The sequence below is a fragment of the Pinus tabuliformis genome, chromosome 6 (assembly GCF_031772625.1).
Source record: "Pinus tabuliformis cultivar Carrire ecotype Pingquan chromosome 6, CPIR1, whole genome shotgun sequence".
Lineage (NCBI taxonomy): Eukaryota > Viridiplantae > Streptophyta > Pinopsida > Pinales > Pinaceae > Pinus > Pinus tabuliformis.
Genome location: NC_142292.1, coordinates 68,687,426 through 68,714,795, shown reverse-complemented (window position 1 = coordinate 68,714,795; position 27,370 = coordinate 68,687,426). Strand labels below are relative to the sequence as shown.

Below are 27,370 nucleotides of genomic sequence, written 5' to 3'. Positions count from 1 at the left end.
TGTTTGGTCCTCTGGAGTTGGTACTCTCTAAGACTGCACAACTTTGTGATGAGATTCGTCAAAGGAGATGTTGTGCATCTTTGCTTCCAGCTGACCACCAAGGATCTCAGTGCCTCCTTGGTCATTTGAGACTTGCTCATCATCTGGATGCAATGAAGCAGGTGAGTCAACCTCTTTGTGGTGAGGCATGAGGTCAGTGTCCTGTTCCAACTCTTGCTGCTCCATGTTTGCATCCAACTGTTCAAGCGCTTGTTCTATCTCATGAGCAAAGTCTTGCCCCTGCGATGGTTCACCCTATTCGCCTGATGCCAATTGTTCAGATGAATCAACTACTTGTATAGGCGCTGCTTCGTCTGTCTGCACGTGATGCGCCCCTTGCTGAATCTGCTGCTACTGCACTTCCTTCTCCTGTTGGCGCAACTCTTGTTCTTTTCGGAGTTGCTCCCTCAGCTCATGCAACTCCTTCTCTGCTTCTTCCATTCTCTTCTTATCCCTCTGCCTTCGCGCGATTCGCTTGTTGCGCTGTTGCCTCTTTGCCTGAATAGCCATAGCTGCTTGTTCTACAAGTGGATCTGCTCGAAACTTGCAGCTTTGCTCCTCCTCCATGCGATCGACAATCTTCCTCTTCCCTTTGTCACACATAGGTATGCTTGGCTCTGCTGCCTTTGTTGCTGCTACTGCTAGTGCTTTCCATGATGTTGCTTCATGCTACTTTGCTAACCACTCTACGGCGAAACCGACCTGTTCATTGGGTCTAAAAAAATTGTTGCAATACTTCCATGAGTCGTCCTCGGCCCAATGAAATGTCCCATGGATCCAGTTGAATTGAACTCTCATGCAGTGATCCTTCACAATGCAATGTGGGTCATACGAGTTGAAGCTTTAGAGGTTGAACAAGTACTTCTTCATCTGTTCTGCTTCGACATCCGCTTTCTTGATACTCCGGATCTCATATAACCCAATCCGCAATGGAAGAGTGGGCCAAGGTGCCTTCTTCTTCCGCTGCAGTCTAGCTGTCAATCCTACTGAGATGTGATATGCTACTTCCTGCATGACAAGTACGTCCAAGGCAAACTTTGGCAGAACATGCGGAGGCTTCTCCGCACTGAACATTCGGATGAAAGTGCCGGACGGTGAGGCATACCAATCTGCAATGCCTAACAACGCCTCCATTGCTTCCTTTGACATGCAGGGTGGATCCTGTTCGAATATCAACCTGTACACTGGGGTGACAAAATGGTTGGACAACCGTATGATTACTCCCCTGAAGTTGCATTTAGACAACAACTTGAAATATGTGTTCACAACAGTCTTCGCTGGTGACCATGCCCAATCCAATCCCAGGAACTCATGTCGGGCACAGACTGCATTTAGGATGTAGGTGGACATATAAATCCCTGCATGCATACCCTCGGGTGACTGTTGAGCCTTCGTGACTTGTTCCTTTAGCTGATGAGCCAGTATGCCGGACCAATTGCATGGTCTTCCTTCTCTAGCCAGTTGGTCCAATGCGATCACCCAACTTTGAGGAAAGGTTTCAGTGCTTGCTTGCCCACTCAGTTGACATGCGAATATGACCAAGTATTGGTACACCTTCCTCAATATCTTTGTCTTGTAGATCTGGTTGGGTGTCATCCTAAAACGAGTTGGCTCCAATCCCAGGAACTCATGTCGGGCACAGACTGCATCTAGGATGTAGGTGGACATATAAATCTCTGCATGCATACCCTCGGGTGACTGTTGAGCCTTCGTGACTTGTTCCTTTAGCTGATGAGCCAGTATGCCGGACCAATTGCATGGTCTTCCTTCTCTAGCTAGTTGGTCCAATGCGATCACCCAACTCTGAGGAAAGGTTTCAGTGCTTGCTTGGCCACTCAGTTGACATGCGAATATGACCAAGTATTGGTACACCTTCCTCAATATCTTTGTCTTGTAGATCTGGTTGGGTGTCATCCTGAAACGAGTTGGCTCCTTTACCCAATCCTTCAGAATGTCTCTGGAGTTACCTCTACTACTGGGCAAGCTGAATGGAGGACTCATGACAGTTGCAGGCTCTGACATCTGATACATCTCATCATAATCTCGTGCCCAGAAGGTTGCAAGCTTTGTCCCATTGACACTGCTCAAGGTCATCGTCTCGGGATCAGTGTGAGAGACGATCCAGTGAATCATGTCCGCGCATGGGAACGCGGGGTATCTGCATGCAATCCGGTACAAGCCGGACTTGTGAATGTTCACGTACACCTGACGGTCTTCGAGGTCTTCCCCAAAAGTGCCTATGAATGCTTCATTAACCTCTTGCCACTTCAGTTTGATGTCCTTGTCTAGATACAACTTCGTATCTTCATAGATCGACAGACTAGAGGACACCTGCTCAATTGCTACTCCAACTGCAACTCCATCAGTGTCCTGTGATCCTGTTCTCTTGGAAGCCATTGAGACAGATGAACACTTGAAAGATCTGGAAACAAGCAGCATGCATGGCAAGAAATATGTCAGTGGAAACAAAGCAAATCTGGGGAAGGACATAGCACATACCTGGGAAATTGATGAGCAAGATTGCGCAAATTTTACTGGGAGGCTGGGTGACTGGCTGCCAGAACTGCGCAAAAGGCAGTTTGGGCTGTCTGGGAGGCAGGACTGGTTGCTGGATCTGCGAAATGCGCAATCCAGTCAGGCAGTTGGTTGCTGGGATTGCGCAATGCGCAATTTGAGCTGGGAAGGACCGTTGGCCCAGGGACAGGTTTGCAATTTCTTGGGCCAAGCAACCATTGTCCTCTAGAAATGCGCAAAACAGTCCTGGAGGCTAGTGTTGGGCAGGAATGCGCATTTCTGGAGAGGAAGGTGAGCCTTCCTTCTCTAGATTGCATAATGCAGCCTTGGTGAAGGCAGAGCCCGGGCCAAGGTTGGCCTAGCTTGCCGACGGGCAACTGAAAGCAAATAAGACAGTGAATGCATGGTGACACTAAGTGATAGAAGAAGTGATTGATAGTGCATGCATGCATGTGGGTGAGGCAGTTCGCCGGTTGGGTGAACGTCCATGCAAAACAGTTTGCGATAGCAACGAAAATTGAAATAGAGCTAGGACAAGCTAGTATACATGTAAACGACAACAAGCATTCAGAGAAATCAAGCAAATGACACTCACACAAGCGAATACACAAAAGCGACAAAAATGCTAAAAAAGATAAGTTGAGGCCACTTACCCATGAATAGTTGAGCCAGATGTGTCGAAGAGTCCTGGATGTGCTGTGGGATGTCAGAGCTCCAAGATCGATGTGAATGAATGAGCTTTGATGCATTGAATAAATAAGTTTGGTCTCTTGACACGCATGCCACAAATTTAGGAAAAAAATGACACTTGGGGGGAAACTTCTAAAACAACTTTGCATGTAACCCCCGACTGCTAAAAATAGCTCCCTGAATCATGGGATGCCTTTTGCATGTTGTCTCTTGCTATTTCGGGAAGAGCAAGTCATGCATGCATGCAAGTCAAGTTTCCTTGGTCCCGGGTGGAACTGGTCAAACAGACTGTTCATGCATGTAGTTGCTCAACTGCTTGGGAAAAATGTGCATTCCTGGCTGGGAGCTGGGTTGACTGCCCAGGAGGATTGCACAATTTCTGTGCGAATCCAGTAGGCTGCCAGAGAGGATTGCGCAATTTCTGGAGGGAAGGCTGGTTACCCTCCAGAAATGCGCAATTTTCAAGGGGAAGCTGCTCAGCCTGCAGCTGGACCAAGTCCGGGTGAGCAGCCTGTGAGGGGAATGGATCAACTGTGATTGATAGGCTGCCTTTGTGCGAGGAAAACACTGAAGCTTGAGTACTTGACGAAGCAAGACAAAGTGTTGTGTAAGGTTGGTAGGGAGGCTCCAAAATAGGTTAAGGCAAAATTTTGGAGGGTGGTTGTAGTCGCTATAACACCTGGATTTATCAAGAACTGAGAGGGATCAAATTTGTTAATGTGATGACATGGAATTAAATGATAAAAATGTCTACACATTAAGAAATTTGATCTCTCTTTGTGCTTGATAGATCTAGGTTTTAAGATGGATCTATGTTGGTGTTTGAAAATTTTGAATTGTATAATTTCTCGAACTTCATATTGAATTTTATCACAGTTTGTGTTACTGCAAAATCTAGTGCCTTAGTGCAAAGCTTCACTAAGCAATCTAGATTGAGCGCATTGAGCGCAATAAGGGGCGAGTTACCACTATCACCTCATCAACTACTTCTTGTTTTAGTGGTTGGACATAATCCACCATAAGGGACATTTACCTAGTAGATTTTAGGGATCTAGTAGTGCAATTTGACTTAAGTTAAATGCTCCCCTAGGGTTCCACAACAAGATTTCACCCGTGAATAAGTATGCAATAATTAGGGTTTTGGGTGGATTAAGGTATAATTCCAAGACAATGAGTTCAAGGGTTCTTATGGTTCAATCTAAAGGGTTAGGTCAATCTATATAGGCTCAAATAAGTTCCCAAACACATACAATCAAGAAATTATACTTGGCCGTCATAAATTAGGGTTTTAAACAAGAAATTGTAGCAAGCAATTTGTGCATAACTACAATAAGGAAAAGCCCCATAATCTATGATAAAGAAGTGTTAAATTAGGTCTAATCAATGAGTTAACAAGAGGGAAGAGTACAACAATTTTCTATGATGAAAAACACATATAACAACAAAATAAGCCCTAGACATCAGCTCTAATCTATGGCTAAAAATGCATGTAGAAGGGTATTTTTAGTTTTTCAAAAAACTGCATACGATTCATAACCTAAGGATGATAATATCCAAAGAAAATAATGAAAATAAATGATTTTGCTGTAACTAAACCCTAATTTTCCATAGAACTAATTAAAGAAGAGAATATTTAGGGTTTTAAAAAATTGGCACAACAGATAAGGCTAACACTTTCTCAATCTAGGGCTAATGTAGTCGACGAGTTAAAAACTTTGGAAGCAAAGAGATGGATGTGGATTCATAGAAATTAAGAGAGACAAACTTGTGTCCCTCAACTCTTTAACCCTAGAGTCCTCCTATGTTATTTGAAGATTGAAAGGGAGGAAGATAAACTTAGGTCACCTTAAGAGAAACTTGATGAAAATCTTGTGCAAGGGGATTTTAGAGCCATAAATGATAAAACATCAAAAAAACCTTGGTGAACATTTCATTAAATGTCGATTCATCAACAAGAATAAGATGGAAGAAGATAACTTACATTAACATAGCACATATCATCAAGAATCACAATAATCATTCAAGAGAGAGAACCGTCCATGAAGAATCCTCCAAGAGGAATTCACAACAATAGTGCTCGATAACACACAAGAGAGAAAAGGCAAGTTACTAGTGTGAGTTGATCTCCAAGAGTGACAATGGTCCACGAGAAATCAACTTCCCTCTATTTATACAAGGGTAACCAAGTCTATTATCCCTAATTTAGTTTAAAATCCATAAATTAATAATAAATCATGATTATAAGTTAGATGGGTCATAAGTTGACTTCCAATGATAGCTGAATCAATGCTATAAATAAAATTATGCCTCAATTAACCCATAAGTATGAGTTAAATGCCCTCCAAGGGTGACATAATCTTCCAAAAGGTACCATTCTACATGAAAACTGCAATAAATGGCTCCAAAGGGTGCATCTCATTCTAAATGTCATGTGTTTTTATCAAACAAATGCCTCATCATCAAGCAATGCCTCCTCAACCCAAAATCATCAATAAGGATGCCTATGTCATGGGGCATCAAGGTGAAGAGTGTACAATTCCCTGCAAAAGGATTCCATGTCATCATCATCATCAAATATCCTTGAAATAGGGCAACGCCCATCGACTAGGTGCCTTGCCATCTATGGGGTGCGTTTGTTTTCAAGGCATTGTATTGGCTCTAAAGGACAACATCCAAGGTCCTGGAAGTACGTTAAAGTGTCATTAATTGAGCCAAGTCATCCCAAGGTCAATGCTCCTTTATTAGTACTCACAATCCTTTGTCAACGTGCCTCCTGTCATCATCAATGGGGCTAGACGACTCCTTTGAGGTGTTGGAGAAGCATCGTACAATCCCCAAAGGGATGACAGTTGTACCTAGGAACAAATATCTAACACATAATCACAAAATCAAGTGAGATCAACATTATGGGTGCAAAAACCATAAGAGTATCAAAGTGGGCCATATTCAATGTTAAAGGCATCAAAGTACTTCACACAAGCATCATCTTCAAATGTCTTCCTAGCTTATGATTTGTACATAAGTTACCATGCTTAGGTATGGGAGGGTTATTACATGGCCCTATTACGTACTTCGAACTCTAAAGGGTGGAACAATTCCTAAGTTGATCCTTTCAGAAGATAGGTGTATATGATGGGTGTTATGGATTGAGGTGTGCTTCATGAATGGAGTTATAGTCTTATGCTAGGTTATATCAAGCTATTGTTCATGAATGCCTTTATAGAGGGAGCACTTAGCTTTCCCGAGTTACCTTCCCCACCTTTGTTTTTCCAAGCACTCATATTTTTCTAGCTTGTTTAACATGCTTCATTGATTATCATTTAATAATGAGATAACCCCTTTTGGTGAAGAGCAATTTATTGCTTCATCGGGGTTGGATGTTCATAGAGAGTTCCCTTTACTTTGACAGGCATGATATGCATGGATACTCTTAGGAATGAGTGGCTATATAAGAGGGGGTGGAGCATGCTATAATTTAGCTTTTTCTTGCTTTACACCCTTACTATTCTTTCACATTTTAACATTTGGCTCATGTTTTTTATTTTCTTGCAATTGCATCAGCCTTAGGGATTTACAACCCTTGTTTCTCATAAGACAAGGTCAACAATGAACCAACACGAGCACTTGACAACCACCATTCAAAGATAGGACAAAATAGAAGCGAAAGATGACAAATATTAAGTATGGATAACTTGGAACATGACCATAATTAGAGCCTCCTATTTGTGCCCATCCTATACAATGAAATAAAGGCTCGAAGGAGGGTCACATTGGACTAGGGGCAAGTGATAACCACCAAGGTGAAGCAAGGGAACAAGAATACAACCAATAGTAGTATGTCATCCAATTCAACTTGTGATCCATATTAGAATGCACTTAAACATCAAATGAAAGCACTTGAATATAAAAATGGTTAATGTGCTTCACAATAGATGACCCACCTTCATTGGATGAGCAAGCTAGATGAATGAATGCACTAATTAGAGAGTGAATGAGAAGTGACATTTGGGGTTGGCTATTTGTGGATCATGATAGGGTTGTTGGTTTGCAAACTGTATCATAGGAGAACTTTTTTCATAGGGTTACCTAGACATGTGGGTGGGTAACTATTTGCATTATTGATTTTTTTCCCAAAACTTCATGGTCACCAAAGTCAAACACAAACTCGAGTTAGGTGACTTAGATTAAAGGAAATGTGCTCCTCTAAGTTTGGAATTCAGATAAAATGTAATAATGGAATAACCTTTCAAAGTCACAAATTTTAGGGTAGAAGTGTGAGATTAATGAGGAGTAGAGGCACCTTGACAAGGATGTGAAATAATGAATGGCAGTGAATGAATGATCAAGTGAAGTTACCATGATAGGCAAAAGAAAAGGAGAATCAGAGAAAGAAACATTTAATTGTAGATTTTGGTTGCAAGCTCATAATGATTATTGGGAACTCAAGCAAGAGTAGAATCAGGAGCTTCTTTGTCTTTGGTAGGCAACCTATATTATGTCTGATGCATGTTGGATTTTAGTAGCAACAAGGAGGAGGAGGGAAGGGGAATAGTGTTGGAGGGTTGAAAGGAGTTTAAGTAAGAAGAGAAATGGTAAATTCCACATAGATATGCTAATTGAAAAACAAAATTATAGAAGTATGTCCTACGAAAGCTAGGGAATATCTAAAGGAGTGGACAGGAACAAGAGTGACAGACTCAAGGAAGCACTGGAAGAGGTAACCTAATGGAGGAGATTCTAAGTTGCATGATACGAGCAAATGAGTACGAGTATGAAATGTGACCCCCCAAATTTTGGAAACAGGGAAATGTGATATATATATATATGTCTATCACGTATATATATAAAACTATATATGTTGGGACATTTAAGAAATGTTATGTGCAATCATAAATCATACATGATACATTATTACATTATGATTACATTGTCCAATGTCATTGCATAAACTATAAGTCTATCAATTATACATGATGATGAAACATACTAACATCACATTTACTCATGAATGATCACATAATGAATGTAGTAATATCCAAAAACAACCTTGATAAACGAGGCTAATAAATATATATCCAAAATCAACCTTTATATATGAGGCTGCAAGTACAATGCTACATCAACAAGTATCAAACTGTGGACAATGAACATATATAGAAATAAAACATGAGCTCAATCTAGTAAACAATAAAGACTAATAGTCTTGATCCTCATCATCATAATCCTCGTCAAAAATAGGAGCATGCTCAATGGTGGATGGTGCAGCGGAAGAAAATGATGGGCCAATTCCACTTCTAGGCTCCCTGTCTTCAATATTCGGGGCAACAAGAGAGAGCTCCAAATCAAGAGTTTTTGGATCCACATCCCATTCTTTAGAAGGACCACTACTATATTCTAGACCCCTACAAGATGCAAGGCAAAGGTTGGAGTGCACATAAACAAGATCCTCTACCTTATGTGAACCCAACCTATTGCGCTTCACAAAATGAATAAAACCATAGGTGCTCCAATTCCTTTCTGCTGATGTAGAACTTGCCCCTTGTGAAAGAACACAAATGGAAAGGTTTTGCAAATGTACACCATTTGCTCCATGACAAATCCACCACCTAACTGGATTCATGGTGCTTCTCTTTTCCAAAGCTGCTATATTTGAATAATTATCTAATCCTGCTGCAAAACTAGCAAATTCTTCCTTCACCTCCCTGTGTAGATGAGATGGAAGCATTCTCATAAGGGCTTGTTTCACCCCATTAGCGACCTCTCTATCCTTATGGGGTGCCTTCCTTTTCCAATTGCTTTGAGCAATAAGCTCTTCATCATAAAATCTTGGCTTCAGGGCATGTGCTAATTTTTTTTTTTTTTTTTTGAGCACAAACATGCCCATATGGCCTTGAAACACTGCACAAGCCGCATTTCCTCCTCAGGAAACGTGTCCGTATAGCCTGAAATGCATTTCAAGCCCGCGTGGAACGCGTTTCAGGCCTGAAACTAGGACGAAACCCCCCCTTGGTCCACGTTGCCTGCAACATAGAGGAGATTAATGATTGGTTCCAAAACCCAATAATTCACTCTAAGAATGAGTCTTGAGATGAAATAAATGTTACCAAGCTTTAGAATGTCTCTTTACAAGGATATGGTTAGTTTACAACAAGATATACAAGGATAGAGAATCCTATTAAGGTCCACCTAAACTAATTTGGTTTGGTGGACATGTGTCAAGCCCCTTTATTGGTAGAGTGAAAAAAACTCTGAGAGGTCGAACACTTTTCCTTGCACACACATGCAAGGGAGGGTTCCATTACGGTTTAAGATAAGATAGTTTTATTAATGTCCAACAAATGACCACAAAAGTAGCTCAATGGGACTAAAGAAGAGTACAATTAGTATAAGTACAATGTGGGAGTGCAGGCACAACTCCTAGAAAATGTTGAAAAGAACATAAAGGAAGAAAGAAACAAGCGATAGTGTTGTCATGACACACCTATAAAATATTGTGGCACGATATAAAATAATCAATAGCTTACCAAGGAGGAATGAGTGGGATGGGAATATTTAGTGATGGAGCTAAAGGTGTCAAGGGCTCCTGAGTCTGATGATCGATGGTGCGGGAGGCAAACTGGGCACTTTTTCACTGTTGAAGTCTCCTAGAACCAACAATGAGTCTGGTCATATGATCCTTGGGGGGATGTAGGAGCAAGGGATACTTCTAGCATCTGAGGTCGAAATAAAGAAGCTCTAAAATTTAAATACATCTTTGGCCACTCTTATGGTGCTGGGAGATAATCAGACAAACTAGGGGCGCTTTGCTTTGGCACTATTTGGAGCTGGTCCTTTTGGTGCTCTGAGGGCATGGGGATTGATGTATGGTTTGAAATCATTGAATTTGATGATATCTGTCGATCCCTCTGAGGGGGGGGGGCTAAGAAGAGACTCAAGATCTCACCCTTCTATTGTTTGGTGCACCTTGAACTTCTGCTCGTTGCTTGTGGTTCTCATTTGACGAATCCATGTGGAATTATATGATAGTCATGATCGTCTTGAGGCGGGGCATGATGTGCAAGAACTAAGATTTATGGTTGAAAATATACTTGATGAAGAGGATTTTGGCCTTGGTACTTGAAGAAGGTAGAGAGCTAAGTCACTTGACATGGTGACACGAGAAACGTTGGACACGCAAATATGAGAGTCCAACACAGGACACAGAGACCCCCGGGAACCTGACATGCAGGACACATTATATACTATATATATAATATCTATATTACAAAATTAATAGATGGTACTTAAATTCTCATGATGATACAAATTTGATGATGCATGTACATTGTAACATTATGCATACAATCATGATTCATCAATGATACAAGTTTACAACTAGCACTTACTACTACATCAATGACGAATATGATAAATTGACATTGGACAAACACAAGAAATTAACCATAAACTGTAGTTTTCTCATTAAGTCATCAAAATTAAAAATTCATTGCATAGGTATTGAGTCCCAAGGACTCCTAATTAGGAATGCCAATGGAAAATAGAAAATACAAAACAAGGTAGACACTAGAACTCAAAACCATAGAATAGGAAGGAAGAATCTCATAGGCTGCTGCCAATAGGCTATAGGCTATGCCTATAGCTCATCAACATCAAACTTAGCATCAGTACCACAACTGCTCTCTTCTGCATCCTCCTCCTTTGTATCCAATGTAATCTATGCATCTGCTGGTGTGGAGGATGACCCCTTAAGAGTATCACCATTATCCAAACACTCCTATCTCCTTTGTTGATCACTCCCACAGTGCCACGACACCCAAACATCGAATGCAAATGGACAAATGCAGAAAAATTTCGGTGGACACGTGTCCAAAAAGGGCAATTCTCTCTCGGCACGAATCAGACCCCTTGACACAAATCCCAAACTTTGAACACTCACAAACGGCGAATCGGACATGTGTCAACAGAGAATTGTGTCTAACACGATGGATTTGCGACACGTGGAGGGGGGGACAAATCTGGTGACATAGGTAGAGAGGAAGCCCCTCTTGAATCTCGATATAGGCAGTGATAGCTTCCTTTGTTCTCATAGTATAGGGGGCACCTAGAAATGAGGTGCATCTCTGTCTTTAGCTCCTGTAGATGGCACATTTGGAAAATCCCATTTATATGTGGTATATGGTGGTTAATCTTTATCGAGAGTCTATGAGAACCAACTTGGAATTGTCCTAGTGGGATCCTAAACAAATGCAGCTAATGCCTACATGTGCAGGGGGGCAGACTATGATGCCATCCTGCAGATCCAAAAAATGCTCTAAGTAGAAGGACATCTTCAAGCCCAGGCTCATTAGAGGGGAGGCCTAAGTGACCTAAATATACAATTTGTATATATCCTCTCTGATGGCCTGATTCAATACCCGACGAGTCGGCAAGGCATGGCTTGTTGCATCAAGGGAAAATTTGAATGGGGGAAGGTGCTCTGGGGAGAGTGATTGAAGAAGTTGAGATGCCTTTGAGAACCAACCTCAAGCACGTCTTGGGGGGGGGGGGAGTTGAAGCAAGAGCCTCCGATGAGCAAAGAGAAAGATAGGAGTACTTCTATCTCTCTATGGTAGAGTAGACCTAACTCTATGAAGGAAAGATACTAGACGGAAAAAGATCTCAAGGTGAAATGGGTGAACACTGAACTCTGCCTAAATAATGGGTCCACTCGCAACAAATTATGCATATGAGAAGCAGTGTTTGGACTCTCTCTAAGCTCGAGCTTGCAACAAGCTTGACCCCCCGACTTCAAAGCCATAAATAACTGTCGGTCTAATAATCACCTCCATGAGTTGAAGTTTGGACAAGATGTCCTGAAATAGACTCTGGAAACATTGTCTCTTAATGAGGGCCAGGGAACAATATCCTTTACTAAGCTAAGGTTAGAGGGCCTATCGCATTACAAAACGAGGCCACATTAATTGTACTCCTAGGTAGGTGTAAGATGTGGTTATCTCAATCTCCACACTTGAGTAGTAGAAATGTAACTTTGTAAGAGATCTCTTCGATGCATTTAAGACCAAAACCTTAGTTTTACCTAGGTTGACTATCAATTGTCAAAGGTCATAAAAGATGGATAGTGCATCGATCTATCTCTACAAGCCCACAGGGGTAGAAGCCAACAATACCAAGTCATCTATGAAAAGGAGCGAAATCAACACTTAGTGTAGATGACAACCATCCCCCTCCTAGATATGCTCATGTAGGAAAGACTCCAACTCATCAGTATAACTACCAAAGAGTGTTGGTGAGAGGGGGCAACCTTGTTTTACCTTGATAGTACTTTGGATGAAATTGGAAAGGACGTTTACCATCTTGAGGCGTCCCAATACCGACTCACACAGTCTCATAATCGTTGCTAGGAGGGTCTTGGGTATGCTAATGTCGTAGAGCCTTTGGAATAATGCCTCAATCGAAACTATGTCAAAAGCTTTCAGGAAGTCTACAAAGCAATTATAAACCTTTGAAGAGCGATGATTCAGATTGGATCATTATATTGTTTGTCATCCTTCTCGATACTTTAGAGTGGAAAAAGTGGAGGAATTAGCTCACATGACCCTTTTTACTAGCAAGACCCAGTTTGGCAAATTGGGGTTTGAATCCTTTCAGGAGCATTTTGAGGTATCAAACGACGTTTTGTGGGGGTAAAACTTTGCTGCTTTTGCGTAGCGCTTTTTTTTTTTCCTATTCTACACATAGAGACCTTTCCAACGGTGCAAGAATCATGTCAATTAGAGTTTGTATGCGAAAGTTATGCCACTCAGAAGTTGACCCTCCCGTTTTCACCACTATAATTCAAGAGGATGCGATGTCAGCCCCCATTATTCATGAAAAGGGGGCTAGCCATGTGATTATGATGTGGATGACACTAGAAGAGTCTATATTGTAACTCTGTTTAAGAGTTGAGGTAGTGAAACATAACCACTAGTAGGCTATTGGGCTGTGTTATAATCGAGCCACTAGGAGGAAAAGGGGTTTCATTCTTTCGAGTGCATTCATTTCATAGCTAAGCAAAAATAGCCAAGAGGGATAGGAGATAGAGCACAGAGAGGAATTGTACACTGTAGTAGCCCACAGGCCACAAGGCATACTTCTTTGTACTCAGGCCACAAGGCATACTTCTTTGTACTCACAGTCATATTTTCCATTCAGAGAAAGAGAACGGAGCGACCTCACCTTCTAGCTGGGTTTTTTCTCGAAAGGGTTTCCTAGGTCATATCATGTGTTAAATGTGTTTGTGAGCTTTTATTTCACCATTCTCTATTTTCTACATAATTTTAATTCACATGCATATGTTATTAACTTATTAACAATAATCTATAGATCTATAAATCTAAAGAGATATAAAACTGTAAGTGTAGATTTTTGGAATTTGAAGCATAATTTTATCAGATCTGTTGTGATGAATTGTCCAGTGGAATATCCACAACAATTTACAATCAAGCGATGACAAGCCTCCTCAATAATGGTTGGGAGAGTGAAAATGTGATAATTCGTTTAGTAGTTTGGCTGGAAACCTGCTTGTTTGCGAGCCCTAAGATAATGACTTTACAACCCCTCAGAGAGCCATTGGTGTAAGACTATGACATAAAGCTTGGAGAATGTATGACCCACCAGAATAGTTTGATAGTTGTTTGGATCAAAAACACTACTTGATTTGTGGATTGGATGAATAGTGTGTCTCGTCTAAGAGGGGAGAAGCTTGAACACACCACATGGTTAAATAAATTGGCAATATAAGACTCGAGACTGGATGCCAGGTTTAAAGAATTCAAATTGAAGCCCTTCCTTATCTACTGCTCTATCGATACTCATAGCTTTGACCGCTCTCTTGATGTCCCTCTCAGAGAAAAAGTGGCATGAGGGGGGTGTCTGGGGGGAGATCCGGATAATTGGTTGTCCAAGAATGTCATAAAGGGAGGTTGTGTGAGAGAATAGTGATTGGGGATCAAGGTTGGGCAGGATGGCATTGTGTCTAGGAAAAAGAGTGTGCCATAAGGCTTTTGGTGAGTGGCAGAGGGCCTCACAAAGTTCCCATATCCTTTGGGAGAGAAAGGTTTACTTTTTATAGCAAAGGAGTTCATAATAGGTTTTGTGGAGGCAAGGGGAGGAAGATGGGTCATGGCACTTGGTTCATAGACAACCACCTTAACAAAATCACGAGAAATTGGTTAGTTGCGAGTTGCGACTAATACTCATGGGTATGGGTCATAGATTAATGAATTACTCTATACAGATAATTCAGAAAATGATATATGTTGGATTGTGGATGCTCCTTGATGCTTAGATAAGAGTGAAGGGAGTTGCAACTAAATATTACACGAGGCACACTACTTGCTAAGGTTTTGCAAATGGGCTTGATTGTGTGGAAACCTCCGTAATTAAGTGTGCTTGAGCCAGAGGAGTCTTGGGATAAGTGACCTTTTGGGTAGTCTTATTTCACTAGTTTCAGTGTCGCATCTTCACTGTTGTGAGCACAGCCCAATGTAATGAGTGCTAACTAGACTATTCAAAATCACGAGAATTGGTCAATGTGACTAATATTCATGGATATGGGTCATATATTAATGACCTATTCTATGCAAATAATCACAAAAATGATATTTCATATGTTGGACTTTGGAAGCCTTATGATGCTTGTATAAATATTCTTCTGATAGAACATAAATAACTATATATGCTAGTTTTCTAATGATATGATGACTTTTTGTATGTATGCAAAGTTGGTTATTGTTGGTTTCTGTTATCACTTTTTTTTTACCAAAGTTTTGAACTAGTGCAAGTAGGCAAGTGGGGAGTGCATAAAGTTTCTTCTTTTCTGTTGTTTAAGTGGAGAGAAAGTGAGGTGTTCTATAATAATTTTTTTTTGCGTTGGATGTGTTAGAGGATGTTGAGAGCTTATTGACCTTTGAAGTTCAAAATTCCTTTGATTTGGCAGGAGAATAAATGCTACATTTTACAAGTTTTTGGAAACAAGAGATGGGGAATGACATGATTGACTTTTTGGAAATGGGAATGGTGAGGGCCTTGTTACCGCTCAATCTAGTAGGGGCCCTAGGAGGAGTACCTAACGGACAACTACTAGACCAAATGGCAACAACGGGACAAGGACCCACTGTCACCCCAGTTGATGTCCCCTGCACTTTACGGACTTTAATTGATGGGAGGAGTCCCGGTATGGAGGAAATCACTTGAATGATAGGATCAATGGCAAGGTATAACGTGATTTCCAAGGTCCATTCAAAGGAGAGGCTCAATTAATGGTTCAAATGCTTAAAGAAAAGCTGAAAGGCTCCCCAAGAAAGACTTATGAAGGATTACCTTGGGCTTGGGAATATTCAATAATGGTGAATGCCTAAGTTCAAGACTTCCAAAATCCCTCACTTGTGATTGATGTGTGTATACTAGGATTCAAAGTGAGGCAAGGATGACTCATTCAATTAAAGTGTGAGCTTTGGGAGAAGTTAAGGTGACTTTCCAAGAAAAACCCCTTGAGAGAAATACTATAAGAGACCTAGGGTTGAGAGATATACCGTGGTAAAGGCTCATCCAATGATCACTTATAGTTAAGAGAAAAGGTTTTGAATGATGAACTACAAAGTGAAAACCTTCAAGAAATCCCCAAGTCAAAGCAGCTTCAAGAGTTCCCTCTTGGTGTGATAGCTAGGGCATCAATTTATATGAAATTCCATTGTGAAAATTCGTTCAAAATTGGAGGATGCCTAGAGGAGACATAAATGAAGAAACTTGTTTGGACGAAATCCTAAAATTCCTCCCTAAAATTTCACACCAAGCCCTAGAAAATCTCCCTATTGAGGATGAAGAAAGAGGAAGAAAAGAGGTTAAAGAATGATATTTCGTTAAGTTAATGTGATCACCAAGGGTCTAGGACCAGTGACCAGCTACTGGGAAGATTGGAGTCGAAATGATCAAGATTTAGGAACTTCACTCTTTAAGGAGGCCTAAAAAAGTATCTATGCTCTTTGTGTATGTAGCTTCACAATAACTTTAGACTTTTATACTTCAATATGCAAGATTTGATGGAGTTTCAAGGTAAAAGGTGCAAGGCCTACCCCTAGGAAAATTTGTTCTTCTTGTCAAGATTAATAACATATGCAATGAGCCAAAATTACAAGTGTTTCATAAATTCACATTAATTTTTAGGGCACAAGTAAAATCATGACATAGCATTCCATACATTATGAAGTTCGCATGAAAAGAACACTTACATGACAAAAAGAGTATATATACCCATAAACATGCCAAATAGAAGCTCCAAGAGAGATAGCAAAAATATTCCACACATCAAAATGCATTTAATCATCCAAATCATTCCACAAATTGTAGCTCTGAAATATTTAGAAAGATTCCCAAATCTAAGTGATGATGAATGAGAGAGAATGCCTCTCTTATATTTATACAATCCTCTAAGGAGTTTGAATGGCCTAATGATACCCCTATAATAAAATAATGTGCAAAACAACCCTATTTTGGTGACAAGCTCACCAAATAGCTCCATAACATGAATAATCAGCCTCTCAAGAAACCGAAATGAAAGGAAAGTAGCTAGAAGGGTTGTTGGAATGCCAAATGAAGTCCCTCATGTGCCATAATGAATAGGAGGGCTCTAATAATGGTGATGAAGGGGGTGGCCCCTTGATCTCCAAGCAAGTCACCCGTGGTGCTCCCAAGTGGCTGTGGGGGCACAAAGAACAATCGCATGGGTCTCCAATTGAATCGAACAAGTCTGTGCTCCATCTGTAAGAGCTGGAACAATGATGCAAGCCCTCCCTTGTCTCTCTAGGTGAGACAAAAACCCCATTTAGGTCTGGATCAACTGCCAAGTGTGTGGAGCAAGTGTGTATCCGGTTGGGCAAGGTGGTCGAGGTGCATTATCATCATCAAACAATTGGGACACGAGCAAGCAATAAGTGGTGCTGAGGATCCCATGGCGTGGCTAACTGCTCTCTGCTATAGTAGAGGCCCATGGCTCTCAACGCTCATCCTACAAATGCCATTAAGACCTTCTGGAGGGCTTGGGTCCCGTATAGGGAGACGAAACCCCAAGATGAAGACCCAACTAAAATCCTATCTAAGATCCAATGCGTCTCCTCGCCTTCCAGCACTACAATTCATTAGTGCAATTGAGCAAATGAGCGAACAAATCATAGAACCAAGTGGACACTTCATAGTGGCATGCTCTTCCATAATGGGCTTAGAATGTACAAGTGTCTCCAGGCTCAAGGAGGAGGTTAATCAAGGACCCTATTAGGTGGTTTCACCCTCTAGGGGAGTGACAGGTCCATGGTACATCCATTAGATGGCAGGTGTCATGTGAAATAGTGATGGAAGAGAGTGGGGTAACAGGGAAGGCTCCAAGCCACATGCCATGGTACAATGGTAGCTATAATGAGGGAAACCCACACTTGGGTGTACAGATGTAGGAGGGAGCAATCATGGTACATGAGTTATCCAGTGTTCCACGGGGATGTGTCCCCTAGGATCGAGTGCACGCACTCCTCGCACCCCACGTACCCCTTTTGAGGAGTCGTGGGGAGATGCAGGGGGTGCGTTTCCCCAATGTGGGGGATGCGACTCCCCAAAAGGGGGTGCTTCTGGGTGCCCCCCCTTGAATTTGTTTAATAACACTTAATATAAAAAAATTGAAAATTTATATATTAAAAAACTTATTAATTTCCCAAATTCTCTTGCCCATCGTTGAGCTTTGCTGAGTGGTCTCTTGATGCGGTCGAGTTGTGTTCTCTTGCCCGCCGTTGAGCTGTGCTCTCCTACAGCTGTCGAGCTCTACTCTCTTGCCCATCGTCGAGCTCCTCTAGAATGATGATTGATGAATTTTTAAATCAATGTAGATTATAGAATGATTAATGATGAATGATGATTGATATGGATCAATGTATTTGCATATTTCATTATTGAATCTCATGGTATGGATGAATGATGAGTATGTCATACGTATGTATCAAAATGAATGATGAGGATGGATCAATGTATGCCATTATTTAATTCAATTATGAATTTAAATTTATGTGTGGATCAATGTATTACTATTAGTTTATTTATGCTTTCATTATTGAATATGAACTCGAATTATATATATACCCCTACACCCCCCCGCACCCCTGAAATTTCCCTAAAATTTGAGGGTACTCCCACACGTCCTCCCTGTGCGTCTCCCCACACCCACATCTCCTCGCATCGAAGTCTTGGTGGAACAACAGAGTTATCCCAACCTTTGTTTTTCCACCCTTCTTCATATGCCTTTTTCCTTTTATTGATTTTTCTTTTTATAACCTCGGGGTTCTAGGGAATGAGAGCATGATGTGAATGATATAACAGTGGATACCACCTTAAGGTTGGGCAGTTCATCGCCCACCAGGGGTTGGGACAATAATGGGTTCCTTAATGATGCAGGGAGTTCACATAAGCGGGCCCTAGATCCAAGGTGATGGCCATAATGATAGGGGTAGACCTCATGCTTGACTTTTGCCCATGTGCTAAACTTTTTGTTGGCACTATGATGCATGTGTTGTACTTGATGGCAACCCACTTGTAGCAGAACAAGTATATGGTAACTAGATGAATCTACAAGACAGATCAAAGGTGACAAAATGATGGAAATAATGGTCAAAGGTTTGATACAGGGAGATTGTTAGTGTGTGTTGTCCTTGATAACAATTGTTCTTTGATGAATGGACTAATTGATAAAAGTATAAACAGGATGTGACAGAATTCATGGTAGTTGTGTTTACAGATGTGACAGAATGCATGGCAATTGTGTTTACAGATGTGACAAATTGCAGGGCAGTTCAAAGAAATCAGTTTAGAAGTAATATACAATGGCAAATCACATTATAATAGGTCTATTCAGAGGTAACAAAGTAATGGTACAGAAGAATAGGATGATGGAACAAAGGACTACAGATCAGAATCAAGCAATTGAGGAAAAAGAATGTTTTCAGGTATGTTAAGTTGTATACGCGAGTTCACTGTACAAAAAGAGCGTGTACGTTTGCACACACTTTCACAAGAGTAAAAGCGCGTATGGGATGAAAAATTAAGGTAAATTAAAGTTAAAGAATACCAAGGGTCCATACCATTGTACAAGCGGGTTCACTGTACAAAAAGAGCATATACGTATGCACACATTCTCACAAGAGTAAAAGCGCATATGGGATGGAAAATTAAGGTAAATTAAAGTTAAAGATTACCAAGGGTCCATACCATTGTATTAGCCCACAATATTGGGTGGAATAATGGTTACTTGATCCCGTCTAAGAATACCAGAGGTCAAGTGTTGTTTTGGTCCAAGTTATTGAGAAAGGCTAAATCTATATAAGGAGGAGAAGATCAAAGGGCTAAGGGCACAAGTAATGAATATCTTATGAAGTGTTAGATCAAAAGCAAATATGCATGTTATGAGTTTCTGATGCTTTGCTCGATCTGAACTAAGTTAAGTATGCACTTGAGTGTTTGATGATGGATGAGATCTAATGATGGATCAGGATCATAATGACTTATCATTATGCGATCTGATAATGGATAGGCTAGATTTGAGTGCTAACAAATGTTTTGTCCTTTAAATGCTATGATCTGGGTATGTCTGAAGTTTGGAATAGCTACGAAGTTATAAGTAAGTATTTGCAGATCTATACGCTGGTTCGCTTTGGTGAAGGTGCGTATACACGTTGGTTCGGCTCTTCCAAGTAGCGTATGCAAAAGAAAAGCTTGATGTTTAGAGATGACTGATCTATCTGATCAGTGCTGTTGTTTGTCAATGATGTCTTCTTAGATTTGAAAGTAGAACTGAATGCATAAGGAGATTGAGTCTGATTGATTGATTGATTAAGTGAGAAGGGTGATCTTTGCTGTTGTCTGTTTAGATCTCTGTAATATGACAGTAGATCTTCAGAATGTCATTGGTTGGTACAATTTTGGTTCAGAGGTTTTATGATTCAGTACTTTTAGAGGTATACGTAGGTTGGGTTAATTGAAGTAGCGTATACATGCAGGTTGGCTTCATTGAAGTAGCGTATACATTTTGACATATGATTTTTGAGGTTGCAGTTGGTTCTGGTTGTTGATGCTGTGCTATGGGTTCAGGTCTATGTATTGGTTATAGTGATCTGTCTGTTCCAGTTGATTGGTTGAATTTTGATTAAGTGTCAGTTGATTGAGGTTTCAGTGATTAGTTGATTCAGAGATTGATGATTGGGTTTCAGCTATATCAGAGGTTGATGATTGAGTTTCAATTATTGGTTGATGCAGATGTATTTGATGGTTGTATTGCAGTGATGATTAATTTTGAGCTGCAATGTCAATGATGGGTCCAGTATGAAAATTTGATGAAACGTGGCCTTCATATTGTGTTGTTGTGTACCAGGAGTATCCAGTATGAAAATTTATGAAACTGCCAGTAGTGGCTGGTGATTAGATTAGGGGGTTGGAGCTCCCTTCCAGTAGCAGTTGGAGAACGAGTGAAGGTTGGAGCCTTTTGTAGGCCGATGCCTACATACTGGTAAACATATCGGCTAGTACAAGAGCTAGGGAGTTGTAGCTCCCTTCCAGTAGAAGCTGGAGAACGAGAGAAGGTTGTAGCCTTCTGCAGGTGGGTGCCTGCATACTGGTATGAGTCTGCACCAGTACAAGATTGTAAACAGATTATTCTTTATATTAAAAAGAAGACAGAGACAACAACAGCATGTGGTTTTTCTCCTGCATTGGGTTTCCACCTTAAATCTTGGTGTTCATGTGTGTTGCTTATGTGTGATGGTTTATTCTATTATTATTGCACATGGTTACTGTTTAATGTTTAATAATGTATTGATGCACTGATTAAAGATCAACGTATGATGAATTAACTGAATCATAAGCTCACTGGATATACGCTGGTTTCTTTAAGAACAATTGCATGCACACGCAAGTTCCCCTCACTGAAGTAGCGCATATAAATCTGATTATGAAATGGAAAAAGTATTGATTTTTAAACACTGATTCAACCCCCCCCTCTCAGTGTTATTCCCAACACTTTTATGCCTTGACCATCTTTTACATTTTATGGTACATTTCCTGTTGTAAGTGGCCAAATTATGCTTTGACTTTCCTTTTAGCTGCATCAACCTTTAGGGCATCATTCCAGTCTCGACCCAAAGTGTGGACAAGGGGAGGGAAGGCTAACTCCTATAATTTATGTGATGTAGGGAAGCTGGACCACGCTACCAAAATCGAGGTTTCCCATGTAGTGCTACTCCTAAAGCCCACAACCAATAGGGGAGATCCTAGGATACAAGGTTAACCATCAAGTTGGACAATGGGACAAAAGTACAGGCCAATCCCATTCTTTCCGTTGATTTCCCCCCACTAATGCATTCCCAGAAGTGTCCGTGATAAGTAAACAAAATACTCAACTACATAATAAAAGCCATACCTTTGGGGTTGGAAGGCCCACCTTCAAACATATGATCCTAACAGACGGGTGAGGCCACATAATGGCTAGCTCAGGTGATGGAGATGGTGGCATGTCAAGCAATCTGGTGGTTGCAAAGGGTTGCTGGCTGCTGACTGAAGACAATCAAGGAGAAAAAATTCTCTTATGGGTGTTACCTACAAGTGTTGGGTAACAGACCCGACATAGATGTGGCGAGGGTATACTCGTAACTCAATAGTAAATACTAAATAGTAGGGGTAGGTGCACTAGGAAATAATGAGAAAATTGGAACTTAGGAAATGATAGGGAATGGGGAACGGGAAACGGGAAGAAGATTCCTTCCATGAATCATTCAGAATAATAAGTAGAAATATTCAAAAAATTGAGATTTAATTCTATAATGTCAATTTCAAATAATAATTTTACCTTAATTATTAATTTCATATTTTTGTACTAGCCCATCGTGTTGTGGTCTGGTTGAGATGGGGTGTCGTCACATAAATGCTTGGGTTTAAACTCAGCAGGCATGAACCCTTGGATTAGTAGTCATCTGTGTTAGATGGGATTCATATGCAGCATTAATGCAATAAAATAAAAATATCATTTTGCATACCACTCTAACATAGATAATGAAATTGCATACTATTTCCTAATTCATAGGAAAGAAAAGCACAACTGCAGAATTTAAATATCGAAAGGCAAGTGAATAGCATCAGTGAATCCATCCATCACAGAACCATCACCATCATCATCAACTTGCTGTGCATCTTCTAGATCAACATCCTATTAAACTATTAAAAAATGATCTTCCCAACCCTCAGTTTCACATTATTTTACCTCTTTTTTCTTTCAGAGTTTGGAGGCCAATGTGGGTACCTCCCAGCACTTTTTATTATCTTTCTGTTTTCAGCTTCACAAAAGGAGAAAAAAAAATACAGCATGTGGCGCTGGAAACACTCGGGAGTTTCTGGCCAAGCTGAAACATTTCTGGAAACTGCCAGAAACTGTTTCTGGATATCACTGAATAATTGTAACTTAAAATTTCGAAAGTCAGAATGATAAAGAGAAGTTACACAATCACAATGCTGGCCTTTCTTACCTCGAAGTTTCCTTTTTTCATTCAAAATAAAATGGTATCAGTTCCGCCCAAGATTCTCTTCTTTTGAAAGAATCAAAAAGATTATGGGTCTAACACTTGTTGCAGATCTCATGTTGTGGAGGCTACTGACTTTTTTATATAAATGATTGTTGGATGGTTTTGATAGGTCAGTATCTGATGCTTTAACTTCAGAGGACAAAGGAGATGGTACTAAAAGTAGGGGTTCTGATTGGTGGTATGATGAAGAGGGATTGTTCAACCTTGATGAAGAGGGCCGAGCAGAGAGACAGCAATGTGCTGTTGCTGCTTCAAATGTTATACGCAATTTTTCCTTTATGCCAGATAATGAGTCAGTAATGGCTCAACATCGGCATTGCCTTGAGACAATTGTTCAGTGCATGGAAGACCATGATACTGGTAAGCATGCTGCAACTTCAAAAGCCTTTCCTGGCCTGCTGGATTTATATTTGTTTTAAATTTTATAATGGGTGATTATAGCATTCTTCTGAAGAAAAGGAAACGAGTCCTATCCATCATCTGCAATGTTTATCTCACGATTGCTACTCTTTCTTGTAGTTAATTGCATAATATCTTCTACCTATGTCACCTGTATGATTATATTATCTTATATTTATTTTCTTCATGTTCATCAGCATCGTCATTACTACTATTATTTACGTCACTTGTATGATTATATTATCTTATAATTATTTTCTTCACGTTCATCAGTGTCGTCATTACTACTATTATTTTATTTTTATTTTGACGTATATCTGTGTTCATTTTATATTTTATAGTTCCTTTTTGTCAAGAAGTGCTCAATAATGAAATATAGTCTAGTTTTATGCAACCCATTTCTTTTGATGGGAAGACAGGCATCTGAGTTTCTTTTGTACTTTTTCATTAATAAGAGGACGAGGAACTTGTTACAAATGCAATCGAGACAATTGTCAATCTGGCACCCTTTCTGAATTTGCGAATCTTCAGTTCGTCAAAGGCATCACATGCTCCCATAACGTAGGTAACTACCCCTTAGCTTTTGATATTTTGTTTACATGGTCCCAAAAGTCGAATGTTCCTTTAGTTGAATGTTTTATAGAGAGTTGATAAAATTTCAATGCTCAAAATTTCATAATGGAGAAGGTGAATGGAATTGCGTGATGTTAGTGATTGATTCTTTGTTTAGCTAACATTTGAATTGGGAAGAAGATTTAGCAGATGAACCTATGCTGACATTTTTGTACATACTGTACAAACTTTAACAGTGAGAAGAGGGCAGTTGAGGCAATCGTGGGTATGCTAGAGTCACCTGTTAAAGCTTGGCACTGTGCTGCTGCGGAGTTGGTTGGAAGACTGATTGTCAATCCAGATAATGAACCATTTGTTCTTCCTTTTGCACCTCAGGTTGACTTGGTTAAGCTATTGCTTCAGTTGGAGATTTGCTTCCTCCAGATTTGGCTTTCCAATAGCTAACTATGGTTCATCTTTATATACATGGCAGGTGTATAAGCGCCTAGTTGATCTACTGAGTTTTCCTGGGGCAGATGCGCAGGCAGCAGCTGTAGCCGCCCTTTACAATCTTGCAGAGGTCAATATGGACTGCCGATTGAGGCTTGCTAATGAACGCTGGTAGCTTCCTTTCCTCAGAAGAGATTACTGTCGAGACTGGATTTAGAAGTGGCATTGGGCACTGTGTTATTTGGCATGCAAAAGCTGGATGTTTGTATCAATATCATTGATAAATTTCAATTTTGCATTAGACTTAAAATTAATTATCACAGTAATAATTTTGTATATTTGTTGTTTACAGGGCAATAGGGAGACTTCTAAAGATAATCCAATCACCTCATCCTCTATCAGAAGTATGCCGGAAAGCTGCATTGACGATAGAAAGTCTGGCATGTGAGCCTCAAAACAGAGCTCAACTCTTGACCTATGAAAACAAGTTTGCCGAAATTGCTTTCTCTGATGCACGCCTCTCTGATACCTTTGCAAGGATATTGTATGAGTTGACTTCAAGGGCCAACTCTAAACTGGGGGCAGTTCGTGGTGTATGGGGAGTGTAGTTTGTGGATTCTATGGGATTCTGACTCAGCTTTTAGGATGTTGCCTCTTTTGAATTTGGGGACTTGTGAGATTGTAAATGAGCAACGTTGGAAAATAATGTATTATGAGTTTATTGGTATTTTTGCCCTTTTCCATGCCTTCTGTGTTTTTAGGTGTCTAAGCATACTTATTCCCCAACAAAAACTGCCAAGCTAAATGACTTTTCCCTTTTTCTTTTGACATGCAATAATGCTTCTTTGGTTGCTGTTCATTTGAAACTAAACTTTCCTAAATTATTCAAACTACAAGCTTTCAGGAAGTATGCTGTAAATCGAAGACATCATAATCGTGCCTGTTTTAGCAAGCTAATCTCCAAAAAAAATGAACGACAAATGTTTGGTCCCAGATTTTGTTAATTCAAAGTCATGTTATGTTGTAAAGTTAGTTCTATTTAATCGCACTGTTATTTTGAGACTGCATTAAAAATGCCAAACATTTTTCTAAACCAGAATAAGAATATTATATTAAGAAAATTTTGTATTATGGGTGCAGCGATTATATTGCAGAAGGGTTATTTTCACTAGCTGAGTAAAAAACATGATTGTCCAAGGAATGGCATCAAAAAGCCTGTGTTTTTGATATCTAAACGATCTACCTATAAGCGTAGATACGCCAAAATACTAACAAAAATTTACAAAACATATTAATTGGCAGTGGTGTTAGTACTTCTCTAGCCCTCGAGCCTCAGGGGAAGATTGGGACATTTAAATCTGGCAGTACTTGTTCAGTGTTGCAGATAGTATTGCCGGAAGAGGAGGGTTTTGAACGGCGCCTGCTAATGGATTATTGTAGTATTTCTATTTGGTGATGGAGACTTGACAACACATTTCATTGAGAACAAGTGTCCAAATTATTTTCCTTTGTGCATGCTTTCTCATGTATTAGATATTTAGATATTTTGCAAGTGCAGTATTCAATGTATCTTTTTGGTTCATTTGGTGTTAAATTTTGTTGTTCGAAGTTACAAGTGGTATGGTGTAGAATAGTAATATTCTATGAGATTTGTTGATTCAGGAAAATAAAGAAAATCTTATTAATATCCACAAATGTCTAAGTCATAGATGCTGGATTCACAAAGAGGTTATACCCATAACTAAGGCATGATGAATTTTTAACTTTGGATTCACAAAAAGATTGGATCCATTACTTAGTAAATAATGATTTTTTCACAATCAAATCTACTTTAATTCTCATTAGGTGTTTTATCTTTGAGGTTTCCATGGGTTTTTTTTGGAGGTGGTCGAATGTTTGAGGTTGTCGTAGGGGTTTTTGGGGGTGGTGGTTGAATGTGTGAGACTTGCATTGCACTCCTAGTGTACATATAACTAGATGAAAACCGACCTTCATTATTCTTGAGGCTAGACATCCAATATTATAACCATAATTTTACTTGCACTGTTACAAGAAGGGTTTTGATCCTTATTATTTCCAGTTTTTCCTATAAGCAATCTCTTTTGCCATGGAAAATTGAAATCTTGTCTTTGAGTATAAGAAATTTCTTTTGCGATGGAAAATCAAAATCCTTTCTTGGAGCGTGAGGCGAGTGTTTAGGCCACATAATTGAGTTTGCAAAGAAATTCAATGAGACCTGTACATGATTCCATCAAAATCCTTTCTTGGAGTGTGAGGCGATTGTTTAGGCCACATAATTGAGTCTGCAAAGAAATTCAACGAGACCTGTACATGATTCATGTGTTGTTAGGAAATTGTATGAAGTTGAAGATAAAAATCACTACTGCGTCTTCCAGGAGCAAGACAATATTCTTCACAAAAAAGGTCTTGGGTGAAAAGTTCATGGGGTAGTGTTGAGTCATAAAATCTTAAAACTTTTGCATAGAGAAAACTAGTTTCCATCGACGTTACAAGGATTCCTTGAGATTATTTTGTGGATACAAATACATTATTTTATTGTCCAACATAAGGATACAACTTTAATATTATGTAATGGTTTGCATTTTTTTGGGCTCTAATGACGTTACTTGAATTATTTGATGTTGGGCTTCAATCCCGAGGAGAATATTTGAAAGGTATTCCCAATGTGGATTTGTCTCTCCCATCTCCTGGTAATGTGGATTTGTCTCTCCCATCTCCTGGTTATTTTTCGGGATGCTTATATCTTTCAAACTTATTGAAAATAACTTTGTAAAATTTTTAGATGTAGTAGTTTCAAAGGCATCCCAGTGCTCTTGGGTGTAAATTTGTGCAATACAAATCTTGGGTAGAAGCTATTAAAAGTCATCCAACTACCCTTAACAACAATTAAAGCAATCTACTCTTGAACAACAATAAAAGGAAACAAAAACAAGAAATTTAATTGCCTCAAGGTTTATAGCCTTGTCCGTAGCTTGAACCTTGACAAATTGCTTGAGTTAGGGGAAAAAATAGAAGTGAACAATGAACCCATGCATTCCTTGATGGTGAGGAAGAGTTGACACAAG

General features: G+C 39.9%; 1 protein-coding gene across 3 annotated transcripts in view; it reads left to right on the top strand.

Moving 5' to 3' along the window:
- LOC149257273 (armadillo repeat-containing protein LFR-like) overlaps positions 1–25,013 on the top strand; it is a 132,955-nt gene extending 107,942 nt beyond the window's left edge. For all 3 annotated transcript variants that reach the window (XM_089413878.1, XM_089413879.1, XM_089413875.1), the window contains 5 exons: positions 22,993–23,243; positions 23,738–23,843; positions 24,092–24,230; positions 24,328–24,455; positions 24,637–25,013. In XM_089413878.1, the coding sequence (XP_089270004.1) occupies positions 22,993–23,243; positions 23,738–23,843; positions 24,092–24,230; positions 24,328–24,455; positions 24,637–24,892 (880 nt within the window). In that variant the 3' untranslated portion in view covers positions 24,893–25,013. The remainder of the gene's footprint in view (positions 1–22,992; positions 23,244–23,737; positions 23,844–24,091; positions 24,231–24,327; positions 24,456–24,636) is intronic.
- The last annotated feature ends 2,357 nt before the right edge of the window (positions 25,014–27,370 follow it).